At 45.0% G+C, this 14,246-nt stretch overlaps 1 protein-coding gene across 1 annotated transcript in view; it reads left to right on the top strand.

Moving 5' to 3' along the window:
- Window positions 1-14,246, top strand: part of LOC138200299 (semaphorin-6D-like) — a gene marked incomplete at its 5' end in the record, with an annotated part of 50,371 nt that overhangs the window by 15,763 nt on the left and 20,362 nt on the right. Inside the window, 8 exon segments of the mRNA XM_069152865.1 lie at window positions 2,263-2,353; window positions 3,582-3,704; window positions 5,389-5,477; window positions 5,638-5,855; window positions 7,606-7,737; window positions 8,076-8,231; window positions 11,964-12,140; window positions 12,638-12,775. Coding sequence (XP_069008966.1) covers window positions 2,263-2,353; window positions 3,582-3,704; window positions 5,389-5,477; window positions 5,638-5,855; window positions 7,606-7,737; window positions 8,076-8,231; window positions 11,964-12,140; window positions 12,638-12,775 — 1,124 coding nt within the window.

Genomic DNA, 14,246 nt, shown 5'->3' with positions numbered 1-14,246 from the left:
TTTTGTGATTAAACAAACTGCTGTGGTGAGAAATTAGTACAACAGTGATTTCTATTCAAGATAAAAAAAAAAAATAATAATTAAAAAATAATGACATTTTCATTTGAACAGCATAAATCCTCTGATTTCTGATTAGACGTAATGTTTATATCCCGTTCGTTGGTGACAATCTTCCCGATTGTAATTTTATTTTTTTTTCCTTCATATGTTACTTAAATCAATTCATCATTACAGCTACAGGACTTTTTTTTTTTTAATGACTTTTCTTGAGTTCAGGGTGACATCGCTGGAGTTTATTTTGAAGAAATATTGTCATTCTTGCTTAATAGGTTTTATTAATTATTAATAGGCAGAATACAATCTAGCCCCATTCAAACCCGGTCATTATTTCCGTTTACATTGGCAGCAATCAGAAACCGACAGTCACAGTCAGAAATCCGCCGACTTGACTTCGTATTTGACACGAGACAAGTTGAACGCGAGTCTCGTGGAGCTGATCCCTGGTGGCCCTCGGTGGTAATGCACTTTCAGGCCTCTTCCGTATGGGCCTGCTCTTATACGCAGTCAGCGGGTCGGCACTTAAGGAAAACATCGAGACATTAAAACATTAGATGTTACCCTACAAAAACAAAAAAAACAAAAAAAAAGTTTGAATTTCTTATCAGTCAGATGTTCTTTTTTTGTCGTTGCTTCTCCGTGTTTGTCTGCTTCCTGTGGTAAAAGCCAAAGTGTAAAACCCGTCGAAAGCACTTAGTCTTTGGCCTCCTTTGTGAACTTCACATGTGTGGGAGGCAGTTTTCAGCCACGCTTTACATCGTGCAGTAGCTGCATACGATAAACTGTTCAATATAATGCCATATATATGTGTCTATATATATATATATATAATGTCCATTTAGAACAGCAACACAAGTCGGAAACAACAGCGCGAAACACTTGAGGCGCCGCAGAAGCGACGTTGGGGGTTCAGAGGTGCAGTTTGAGAGCAAACACACGACGCCTCGAAGAATCTCAAATCTTTTGTTTGTCGCTACATCCCTCAGGACATTTATGCGCAGTTTAGTTGGCGAACGTATATTGTGTTTTTTTTTTTAGATTTGTTTATTTTTTCCTCTCCGCCGGATGATCGTACTTGTCAAATGTACACACAGCAGCCATTAACCCGCCGCCCACTTGTCCTAGATTTTTTTATTTTTTTTATTTTTACAGCATAAAACAACACTGTCAGATAGCTCTATTCAAGCTAATTCTCTCGGCGGGCCATAATCAGGACATAAACACCGTGATGTGGAATACTAAACAGACCCGGACAAATGATGCTCAGCGGTATTGATAATCCTTATTTGACATAATTAACAGAATGAATATTCCGGCGTGGTGTTCAGCGTCGATTCTCTTCAAATCCGAAGCTCAAATTCAACCCGGACTTTAAATGAACCGCTGGAAGCCCCGGCGTGGCGTGGCGTGGCGCCGCGGCGCGGCGCGGCGTGTCCACATTGCAGGATCTTTGTCTTCAGGGTTTGCAGCGAAGACGCAGGCCAGCAGAATAACGACAGAGCGGCAATTACAGAAACACGTGTGTCACATGAGCGCGACGTAAACCAAGCCAACGTGTTAATGGGGTGTTAACGGGACATGTATGTGTGTCAGTCGCAGAAGACATCAAAGCCAGCCTGCACGCATTTAACCTTCACGCACACACACACACACACACACACACACACACACGCACGTACACACGGCTGAGTTTCCCTTATTGTCGTATTTTGAGGTTTACAACCTTGTTAACAGCAGGTCGGGAAACAGCAGCTTAATATCTGCGGCCGAGAGATAAACTGCCCTCTCGCGCTCGCACCAGCAGGACCTCAAATTTCACACTCTCCTTTTTATGGAAATGACCCACATACAATACATCAAATGAAAAGTAATCTTTACGACGCACGTGTCGCCTTTCATTATCCCCCGGATTGATCCGGTGCTCGTCCTTCACGTTCAACCGCAAATTCTCACCCCATTAAAAAAAAAAAAAAAAAAAAAGACAAAAAAAAAAAAAGACGTGTGCGTTTGAGGCTGATTGATTTCGGGTTTACGACTGTAAACAGGAACGCCGGTTTCCCGTTTACAGTCGTCGCTCTCCATCTTTTTTTTTTATTTCTTTTTTTTCCCCTCTTTTATAACCCATTCTCCTGACTGGGTTGGCATTACAGCTCGGTATACGGCCGTATAAAGCATCCTTTTGTCGCCCTGTCCCCCCTGACGTAGATGTCCACACTGGAGCAGGAAGGGGAGGAGGTGGTGGGACAGGCCCGATGTCCCTTCGAGTCGCGCCAGTCCAACGTCGGCCTGTTTGCAGGTGAGTGGCGCCGAGTGGACCCGGTTGGTTGTACAGTCTTGTCCTGTAAGCGGGAAAAAAAAAAAAAAAACAACCACTGGTTAAACTCCCACTGCTTGTTACTCTTTGGTATATTTTTATTATACAAGTCAGGTTGGGAGCAATGCCCTTTATATTTTATTTTTTATTTTTTTGAAATCAAACTAATGACTCCATACCCAGACCGCCAACACATTTGTCATATTCCAATGAGGAGCCTGCAGAGCAACTCCGGGTGACGCATCGGTGCTTCAAAAGCGGCCGTCTTTTAATGTTTGGATGGATTTTGCAGAGTTGATTAAAGAGAGTCAACATCAATGCACCCACTGTATCAGAAGTGTGACCATTTTTTTTAGGCGGGGGGAAATTAAAGGATCTTTTGAAATCCTCCAATTCTCCGTTTTCACAGCATTTAATCTCTTTACGTCCAAATCATGTTCGCGTCACGTTCGATTTCATCAGCAGATTGTTTTCGTCTTTTTGAACTGACCCGAGTTGCTTCAACCGTCGCACCGAATATCGAGCCTGCATTCGTTTCTCATATCGCGAGATATGTTATCGATATATTTCCCCCGCCCTAATTGCATAATAGTCACGGTTTGCTGTGAATGAGCTTCATCGTGTAAATGTACACGGATCTGATTTATATATAAAACGTTGTGGTCGCTGATAGAGATAATTATAAACCAAACTGCGTGTCGACTACTGCTTTTGCAAGTCCACGTACGAGCTAGAAATCCAATTCGGCATGTAAGCGTTGGATCTTCTTCGCTTCACCCTAACCCCCCCCCCCCCCCCCTCTCCCTCCCCCTCCCTACGGATAGATTCGGGTGTGCGGTTAGATTTTTGCCGTTTCTTTGCTTATCGTAGCAGCGAAGCAAGCTGATACGTCGCGAACACGTCGGGGTCAAGTTCAGGAGAAGAGAGAAGGGAGAACCAAAGCTGCGCTCAATCCTGCCAGGTTTCCACTGACATTTCTGCAAAGTTCAAGGGGGTGTTATATGTTTAAAAAAAAAAAAAAAAAAAAAACCTGGCAACGTCCTCCCTACATCTGTTTCTCCGTAGCCTCTTTTTTTTTTTTTTTTTTTTTTTAAAGAGCAATACACCTGTGACTAAAATAGACACTTGAGAGAAGTGGGTTATCGTTGGGAATTCTGATCTTTGACATTGTTTCACAATTATTATTATTTTTTTTTTTTTTTTTCCTCAGGTGGGGATTTCTACTCCGCCACCATGACTGACTTCTTGGCAAGTGATGCGGTGATTTACAGAAGCCTGGGAGAAAGTAGCCCCGTTCTGCGTACGGTCAAGTACGACTCCAAATGGCTGCGAGGTGAGCGTCCCGACAATTCAATTCAATTTATGTAACGCCAAAAACACGACGTTATTCCGGGGTTGTTGACTACGGTTAAGTCCTGACAACAATAAAACGATTCCCGCATAAACAGCTGGGAGGGGGGAAAAAAAAACAACAACAAAAAAAACTTTTGACAGCGAGAAGGAAAAACTCCCTTTCAACAGGAAGACAAAACATCTTAAGGTTTCTAATTAACAGAGGTGTGGCTCGGTAAGGTGGTTGGTGTCGAGTTATTTTATTGGTTTTTATTTTAGATTCCAAGTCTGTAAAAATGTCAAATAAATCACTGAGCTTTGAGGATAATAAATCTCTTATGCAGAATCTCCCGTACAGAACTTGCTGGGAGCAGGCCTGTCGTGTTTGGACAGCGCTCGCCGTTACGTATTAAACCAGCTGTAATTGATCAATTCTATAAGTGTCTGTCGGCTCGTGTCCAGTTTCCACTTTAAACGGTAAAATGATCTGATCTCGTCACGTCAGTTCCGTTCGTCCGCCGCTGCCACTTATGTTTTCTTTTGACTGTAAGTGTTTGTATTCTCGAGATCCTCTCGAATTGTTGCTCTTCTTCAAGTATTTAATTTGATCTAATTTCAAGGCAGTCAAATGTGTCTTTCATCGCTCTTGTGAAGCCAAGTGGAGACTGTTGCTTTCAGCAGAGAAGAATCAGCCTTTTTTTAACAACCAGAATGTTTAGTTATTATCAGCGGAATTGTTTCTGATAAATTGTTTCGTCTGTACTTTTAATGCATAATATATGAATATGTGTACGCTCGTCATTAATACTTCTGAGGAGGGATGTTATTTCGAGCCGGTTGCTTGCGAAAAGAAAAGAATCCTAAAGTAGGCTACACGTGTTATTTTAGTGCGAGATGAACACTGTCTCCGGTTCATTAGGAACGGCAAGCCTAAATTAATGAGAGTCAAAAAAAAAACATCCAAACGTGCATTAAATCTTCCTTTCTTGAAGGTTTTAACGTTCAGTTTTTGTTGAAATTAACTGAGAGAGCCGTTGATTCGACTATGATCGTTTTGGAGGCTGCGGTCTGTCTTGCTGTTCAATTACTACTTTTTTTTGACCACCCCGTTTAATTACGGGATTCAATACGGTTTTAAACTCAAAACCGTTTCAACTAAAACTGAACGTTGGAGTCGTTTTTTGTAACACTGGCGAAGTAGAATTGACCGGAACCGAGTTCACAACTCGGAAACACTTGACTAAAAATGTATATTGAAGATAATTTTAAATTTAAAAAAAAAAAAAAAGCTTTCGAATTGTCACTATTTTAAGTGTTTTACATATTTATGAATTGAATTACTCACAAATGTCAAAAATACAAACCAAAATAAATGGTTAGAAATACTTTCCTAATCATGCCATATTCTACAAAATGCTATCCCAACTTCAAATGCCATCTCGATTTGATACAATAAATGTTTAATATCGGATGAACGTCTCAGACTTTTTTTTTGTTTTTTTTTTCTTTCTTAATATTGAAAAAAAAAAACACTCGTTTCCCTCGGACCCGTATTTCTAAACCGAGCATCTGTGTTAATGCGGCTCCCCTCCCGTCCTGTCCGTGATGCACCGTCACATCAGAAATCAGACATCGCTGCCGGCGCGTTTTGTCACATTTGATTTGTTCTCTCTCGTCTCCTGCAGAGCCCCATTTCCTCCACGCCATCGAGTACGGGAACTACGTGTACTTCTTCTTCAGCGAGATCGCGGTGGAGTACACCACTCTGGGCAAGGTGAGGGGCTCGTGTCTGTCAGACCGGGCGTCGTCGCCGTCCGTGGCTTCGGGGTGGAACGAAGTCGAACGACAACATCGCTCGTTAATGCAAAAAAAAACAAAAAAAACAACGCGTTTCCTGACTTTCTTGCCCCCCCACACCCCCACCCCCAACGCAGGTGGTTTTCTCCAGAGTCGCGCGGGTCTGCAAGAACGACAACGGGGGTTCCCCGAGGGTGCTGGAGCGCTACTGGACGTCCTTCCTCAAAGCCCGGCTGAACTGCTCCGTGCCCGGCGACTCCTTCTTCTACTTCGATGTCCTGCAGTCGCTGACCAACGTGCTGCAGATCAACCACCGGCCGGCCGTGCTGGGAGTCTTCACCACGCAGGCCAACAGGTCGGGATTAATGTCGCTGTCGGTTCACGGTAGAAGGTTTTGTTGTTGTTGTTGTTGTTGTTGTTGTGTTTTTAGGTAAAGCTGAGGTAGAAATGTATCACAACATAATTCCTCAGTGACAGTTCTCCGGATGGCTTCGTGAGGCCAAATCTTTTCTTTCTTTTTTTTTTTTTTAACTCAAGATGAGTTTGTCTCCACCTGCAAAGAAAAGCTGACCTGTGATTTAATATTAACACATCAACTTGCATGTGATAAATAAATTTAAAAAAAACGCTTGGTGTTAAAGGTCTTATATTGTTCACTTTTCTAGTGTTTTATTTGCAGTCTATAAAGAAAATATTTTTGTGGGTTTAAGTACCAAAAACTAAAATATCTCAATATAGTTCGACATCTTTGCTCTTAAGCTTGTCTCTGAAAATCCACCAAGAACGGGCCGTTTTGTGTCCGTGTCTTTGAGGCGGCATTGATATCAATGACTCTCTCTTCTGATTGGCTGAATTGTTTCTGAGTGACACCCCCCACGCCCCAAGCCGACCACGGGTGGGGTTTTTTTTTTTTCCGGTCTTGTAGCTTGCCAGCTCCCTGATGGAGCGATCCGCTCGGCGTTTTCTCCGACATAAAAGGTCGGACGGCGGGGCCGCGCTCAGAGCCACAATAACGGCGGAGCGCGAGTTTGTGACATCACAAACGTACGGACGTCACAGTCGATTGAGTATTTTGACACTTCAAGAGTATTCCTTTAGCGCCCAGACCTGCTTTATGATCAAAAAAAAAGAAATGAAAATTTGAATTTATACAATACGGGATCTTTAAAAATAACAAAAACCCAAGGTGAAGTACATATTTAGACGGCCATTGAACCAATCAGCCTGAGCCTGATCCCGCTCCACACTGTCAACCGTGGCGGAACATTAAACCTTTTTCAGAGCAAAATCCAGTCGTCCCGTCCTCTAGCTTTCACCCCACGGCAGCAGAAGTGCAAATACTACTATCGCCAGTAAGCTCGTGGTTTACAAGCGTTAATTAGCGGTCCTCCCCGCCGCTCATCCGCCGTCCCTCCGTTTTATCACTCTTCGCTGCCTGCGCTTCATCTGCCGAAGCCTCGCTGAGCTAAGCTCGCAATTCAAACGGTCCTGATCCACTTTTTTGGCGGCCGGCGAAGGTGGAGACCGAAGTCGCTGTCGCCGCCTCCCGTGACTACCAAAGCAAACAGTCAGCGAGGCAGTCGGCGTAGATGTTAAAATGAGAATCAAGAGTACGTTAATCCTGGATGGCCGCCGGCGGATCACGCGGGGATTTAAAACACCGCTTTTGATAAACATTTACGACATGAACTAAAATGTCGTGTTGTGTTCAGTTGCTATTTAGGAAAGAAAAAAAAAATTGCATCGTTTGTTTCTTCATTTTGAACTAACACTATCGACACGCTGCAAAGTTGAAAAGTGCCGAGAACATTCAAAGTAGACGAGACAAGGCAGAACAACACAACGTTTTGTTTTTTGTTCCTCCGTTTGCAATTTGTTTTAATTGCTGCAATTTTCACACAAAAAAAACCCACTTAAAACTAAAAAAAAAAAATTTTTTAAAGATCAGCAAAATCCTGGAGGGACTGTTTCATGTCACTGCGCTGAAGTCTCCTTTAATAAAAAAAGACAAGAGGTCGAGCCCGGCTCGGACGACTTTTGTATGATCCCCGCACCCGATTCTCGCCCTTCGGTAAACGCCTCCTGTTCTTCCGTCCCTCCGACAGCATCACCGGCTCGGCGGTCTGCGCGTTCTACATGGACGACATCGAGAAGGCCTTCGGCGGCAAATTCAAAGAGCAGCGGAACAGCGAGTCGGCGTGGACGCCCGTTCCGGAAGAGCAAGTCCCGAAGCCGAGGTGAGCGACGCGTCTGTAAACGGCAAACCGTCACTTTCCAAGAGCGTGTTTCTCCGCCGCCGACTGCAGACTTTCTGCAGCTGCGGCTGTTATTGTTCTGAAGAGACGTCTCTGAACAACAGCAAAAAAAAACAAAAAAAAAACCAGGCAGTCGCTCAAGACACCTGTTTTTTTGTTTTTTTTAACCTCATACCTCTCCTGCTCGTCCCCGAGTACAAACAGCTGCCAGTGTTTTTACATCTGTGCCCGTGCAACCGGTTTCAGTCCAGGCGTTTTTTTTTTTTTTTCTTGTTTTTTCTCTCTCTCTCTCTCTCTCTCTCCCCGCCGTCGTCGAACAGGCCGGGCTGCTGCGCCGGCGAGGGCTCGGCGGCCGCCTACAAGTCGTCCACCACGTTCCCCGACGACACGCTGACGTTCATCAAGTCGTATCCGCTCATGGACGAGTCGGTGCCCTCGGTCAACGACAGGCCCTACTTCACCCGCACCACCAGCAGGTCAGAGGGGTTTCCCTTTCAATGCGACGACGAACGCAAAGAAAACGCGAAAACGAATGGGAGTGTATTTTTGTTTTGCGCAGCATCACTTCTGTGTTGACAAGAGCGCGAGGTCAGAAACTCTTGACTTTGTCCTTTACTTTGCTGGTATGTACTCAGAAAAAAAGTTTTAAAAAAAATACAGTTTCAGCATCCACACATTGACTGAGGTCAATGAGCTGAGTGTGTCCCGTTTTAAAAAAGTGACGCGCCTACACGTCGAGTGGCGCCGAGGCAAACAGAAAATTGACCATTTTGAAAGTCGATTATCGGCTTAAACACCAAACGTTGTTGTTTCTAGCTTTTCTCTGTTATATATAATTGTACATTTTTATCTGTTTGAGTTTGGGATTATAGGTCAAAGAAGGAAACGAGCGAATTCACGCTAACACCTTCAGGTCTGTGAATTTATGATTGTTTCTTTAAATCACTAAATTATTTGGTCTATCAATTTTTTTTTTTATTATTTGTAGAAGAAAAATTATTGAAAATTTCTGGGGGTTTTTTTCTGGCCAAAAGCCCAAAACATAAAAAAAATATTGAGTTTACGAAGACATCAAATAAAAAAATTAAGAAAATCCTCATTTTAGAGAACCAGAAAATGTTTTGAAAAATGGCAGTAAATCAAATAGCATAATCATTTTATCAAACATGTAACCATGATTTTAGCCCCGAAAAACGTATTACACATCTATTTTTGAGTTTTAAACTGCAACATTTCACGATATTTCATAACTAAAAGTCTGTTTTTCCCCAAATGCTGCTGATGTAAAACTAGTAACCCGTGTAATCAAGATATCATGAAAAAAATTCCACCGGAGCTTTTGACCAAACGCTCAGTGTCCTCTTTTCATGAAACATTTTCACCGAATCATATTAAAATCAGGACCATTAATCGGCGTGTTGCTTTTCAGAGCCAGTTATTAAACACGGCTTTAACGATCAGTGTATGCATTTATTAGTCTGTGTAGCAACACGGCGCACCGGAGGTGGTTTCACGCTCCTGACTGTGATCGGTATCGATGGGAGAACTCAGGTGGAACGCACAACCTCGTCCCTCATTAAAACCCATCGGATTCATCCCGCGGTCGATGTCATTATTCGGCATCGGAGACGCGGCGGGAATCCTCCTCGAGCGCCGACCCGACCCGACCGGACGGGAGCGTTTCGTGTTGTGACATTTGAGAATCCGCTGATATCGGACGACGGCGGTAGAGAATGACGACTCGGCGATAAGTGTCGCAAAGCGTTTCAGGCGGTAGCGCTTTACTGTAAACCTCAGACATGGATGTACCACGCAGCAGATACACACACACACACACACACACACACACACACACACACACACACACACACACACACACACACACACACACACGCCGCAGATTCAGACGTCACACACACGCACACAAGGTGGCAAATAGTACACAGGAGCCCTCCGGAAGCAGCGGCAGACTGACAGCCAGCCAGACCTCTGCAGTGGCTCCACACTGGGGGAATCATGCACCGCTTCACATCTGGCGCCAAAAAATATCACATCTGCCTCCCGTCCCCCCGGAGAGGCGCTAGATAAATGGGATCTAACCAGAAACGGCACTGCCGAGTCATTGGGCGGACGTGCCAGTCAAGTCCGTGCGGGTAAACACAACAGCCTGTGTGGGACCATCTGGGAAGGGACCGAGGGAGGTGCGAGGGCGACGGGAGCTGCCCCCGGTGTCCTTTGTCGAAGAATCTAGGAGGAATACGATGCGGGGGGGGGGGAAATTATAAGAGGAAGTTTTGTCGAAATCCGGAGAGGGTAAAAAAAAAAAAAAAAGAGAAAATGAATCGGTGAAGCTCGTTCGTGTCTCGACAACCACTGGACTCAAGGTGCCCTTCAGCGCAGTTTTTAATCCTCAACTGCTCCAGTGGAGCCAGCGGTAGATGGCTGCGATGATACTGGGCCGCTCCCAGGTGGAACCGCGTGGAGCTGGATGAATATGAAGCAGCGCGATGCTCCAAATAAAGCAGCACTTCACTGGATTTGCTGGGGAAAAAAAAAAAATATATGCAAACAGAAATTAGAAAACTGGGACTCGGAAAGAGGACTGCAGTGTGTTAAATAACAAGAAGGACGGGGCCGGTTGAACGGCCGTGGGTGGATGGATAAATGGGTTGATGAATTAATAGGATGAAGGTTTTAAAGCAGGCCGATTCAGATAGGCCAGATAGGGTCCCTCTGAGTTTTATCTGTGCCTTTAAACCCGACAGAAGCATAAACACGTATAGTATAAGGTTGTAGGAGTGCGCATCTTGAGTCGTCTCGGGGTGGGGGGGGTGTAACCTTGGCGACAGGATAGCGCCGGGGGAGGTGAAGACCGGGGAAACCCCGTGTGTATGTTAGCGACAACATGCGCTGTGACCACAGACTGTATATGGAAGCCGATGTGGCTTTCAGGTCCGAAAAAGGGAAACCAGCGTGGAGGTTGCTTCGAAGTGCAACACCACCGAGGGCCACTAGGGGTCGGCTTCAAAAAGCCTCCGGCTCCACGGACTCCCATTCAACTTCTAAACTGCATTTTTCCCACCAGTCGTTGTGATGTCATTTGCCGAGGTCTTATTCGTTTTGCGGTGGTCCATCTGAAAATGTTCCCACCGCTAATTAGGTATTAGGCCTCGAAGAGAGCTACGTTTGAGGGGGCGTGTCTGTTTGATTGACAGGCCTGCGGTTGCGGTCGGGTTTTCCCTACAGGCGGGCGGGGCACAGTGTCCCCCCCGCGATCGGATCATGTCAGATTCGCCGCTCGCTCCTCAACCGGCTTGTCCAACTGCGGTTCACTTCCTCTGGCTACGAAACGTTAAGATGGCGACGGGCAAAACACCGAACTCGAGGCCTCAGACCGGCAGCTCACGAACCGACGGGCGACGTCACGGTTGAGTGACGCTTGGCTGCGACAGTGAGTCCGGCCTCGCGTTGCACTGTGGGACGGCGGTCGAGTGAACAATAGGCTTCGAATCGTCTCTATCGAAGCTTAAAGAGACGGAAAATTGATCGTGAAAGTTACCAGTCCCAGAGCGAACGGGCCCGGGAGGTATTTACCAATTTACTTTGCCAATAATATCAATGTACTGGCTGCCGTCTGGAAATGATTCATTTAATGATGCCATTAAAGTGAAAGATAAGTGACGTGCGCGACCGGTCTGTTCCACGTAGTAATCTCTTAGCATTATACTGTACGTGGTGATTTGGAGCCGTTAAGTATTCAGTGTGGCCCACTTCCTCCCGACCACGAGCGGCACCGCGGTAAAAGGGTGTGGGCGACGGAGGAAGTGGAGCGGCGGCTCGGTAGATGGAAGTGACTGATTCGCGCACGCCTCGACGCTTTTGTACCACGGGCTCAGTACTCGCCCACCGTTTGCTTTGTTTATCGCCAGGAAATCAAAACAATTTGTTACCAAACAAAACAAACAATGCCGAGATGCTAACCAGCAACAGTTCGGTATTGTTAACGCCCTCTTATTTACGCCGGCGAGTGACGTGACGGCTTCGGTTAAGACAATCGGCGCTCTGGATTGTTACATAATTGTGCCTTGTTGATGCCTTTTTTGTTTTTTTTTTTACTCCCATACTGTATATCACTGCTTGGCTTTTATAACAGTTGTTTGTTTTTTTTCTCTCTCTTTGTTTCTTTCTTTTTTTTTTTTTTTTTCTAGGTTCAAGCTGACCCAGATAGCCGTGGATACCTCGGCGGGGCCGTACAAGAACTACACGGTGGTGTTCCTGGGCTCGGACAACGGCCACGTGCTGAAGATCCTGGCGAGCACCGAGGGAGCCAACGCGTCCTTCAACACCCAACTCCTGGAGGACATCGACGTCTACAACCCCAACAAGTCAGACAATCCGTCCTCCGTGTGATTTACAGATTTGATCTTTTCTGTCCGTCTTCCTTTCTTTATCATTTTTGCTTATTCACGCCCATTTTTCATTCCTTTTTTTTTTTTTTCTTCTTCTTCTTTCTTTATATTTGACTTTTAGTACCTCTGTAGTTTTCCTTCTCCCCTCTCTTGCCTTCTCTCCTCCTCTCTCCCTGTTCTGCCTTGATCTGTCCTGCCCACCCACTCATTGGTCTATTGTAACACTTTGCATCACCCTGTACAGCTGGAGGGGATGCTTTTCTATTGGGTTTTTTTTGTTGTTTTTTTTCCCCTGCCTCTTCTTTTGTTTTTCTGACTGCACAGCTTGAAAAAGTCTATCTGCTCGGAGTTGGATTCGCAGTCGGCTTTTCGGTATAATTTTCAGTCAGCGCCGGCCGCTGATTTAAAGAAGAAAATGAAACGGATTCGAAAATGTCTCATCGCGGCGGTCGGTGTCTTTTCTGTGTTCCTAGATGCAACGTGCGGGGCGAGGACAGGAGGGTGCTGGGGCTCGAGTTGGACCGGGATCATCACGCGTTGTTCGTGGCGTTTTCCAGCTGTGTGATCCGCGTGGCGCTCAGCCGCTGCTCCGAGTACAGCAGCTGCAAGAAGTGAGTCGAATTATCTCCACCGTCGCAGGGAGGGGTTGTTTACCCCGTCTTTTCTTCTAGTTTCACCCTCCTGCCGGGAGCGCACGTGCACTGACATTGCAGGTTTTAGTCTGAAAACGACTGCTAATCAATCATTTATGTTATTCAGCAGCTGGAAATGTCAAAACATCAGCTACTTTTTTCTGCTGTCTGTCTTTGTAAATGAAATGTGTCTGGGTTTTGAACTCCTGTTTTCAGACAAAACAAGTGCTGTTAAATACCCTGACAGCATTCGCTGGGAGGTTTTCTCTATTTTCCAACAGTTTATAGAATTAATAGATAGATAGATTTATAGATAATGAAAATAATTATGCCCTTAAAAAGGGCAATTATCAGGATAATTGGAGGTTATGTCCATAACCAATGTTCTCTGAGGAATGTGAAACGAGGTACGTGAACGTCAATTAAGAAAATAAACTCAGTTTAAAAGTGGCCGAGATCCCATCTAAATCTAGAAATAGAAATTTAGAAAGGCACAGAAACTGTTCTGCAGTCCAGAGACGCTGCCTGAGTTCTTGAGTTTCCTCCGTTTGTACCGTGAAGAAAAATGGCAATTTTCTTTTCGCTGCTACCAATTTAAGAAAATGTGTCGGACAAAAGCCTTTACCTGAGAGCAGACGTTATGCTATTATCTGCCTGATTCCTGCAGTTAGTTTGCCCCATTTCTCCCGCACCCCAAAAAAAAAAAAAAGCACTCCGAAGGTATTTGTGCTGTTGGCAGCTAAGTGAGTGCAAGATTAAATGAAGCAGCGGGTGGTGTGGGGGTGGGGGGTGTTGTTGTGTAGCTTCCAAAAAGGAAATGCTTTGGTCAAAAGGTTGAATGTTTTTCATAAGCTGATGGTCTTCAGATACCTGCCTGACCTTCATGCTTTTGAGTCTAAATGATCCCGCGGCTCCAATGAGGAGCAACGCCGCTGTGCAAATGTTATCTGGGCAAACTCAGATTTGAAATACAAGAACACGCAACCCCGCATCACGGCAAAGAGGGAAATAGACACACTGGTCCACCACAGGAAAACGTGAGATAGCCACGCCTCGTGCCGTCAAGGCGTGAAAGTTAAAACGTTTTCCTGCAGTGGATTAAAAAAAAAAAAAAAGAAACCCACTGCATGCTTAGAGACACGTGATTTAAAGAAAAACTAAACGTTTAGCAGGAGGAGAAAGAACGTGGTTGGGGTTAGGGGGGAAAATGTGATTTTATATCATAAAAAAAAATGTCCTCTGTACTTGGTCTCAACCTCAAACCTCTGTTGCTGGACCTCGGTCACATGATCCCACGTCGCATAAACATCTGCGTGTATGTAAGTTTCACACTTTCCAAAATGTGTAACTTTCACGCCTAACCAGCCTAAAGCGTGTCTATTTCACGTTTTGCTACGATACTGGGTCGGAATATATGCCCTAAATGTTGTTCCTTATTAAATGTATTTGC

Source organism: Embiotoca jacksoni, unplaced genomic scaffold (genome assembly GCF_022577435.1).
Source record: "Embiotoca jacksoni isolate LCO1_2020_lvr unplaced genomic scaffold, fEmbJac1.0.p SCAF_185, whole genome shotgun sequence".
In the NCBI taxonomy this organism is placed as follows: Eukaryota; Metazoa; Chordata; class Actinopteri; family Embiotocidae; genus Embiotoca; species Embiotoca jacksoni.
The sequence above is the reverse complement of the archived record's forward strand: the minus strand, read 5'-3'. Positions and strand labels throughout refer to the sequence as shown.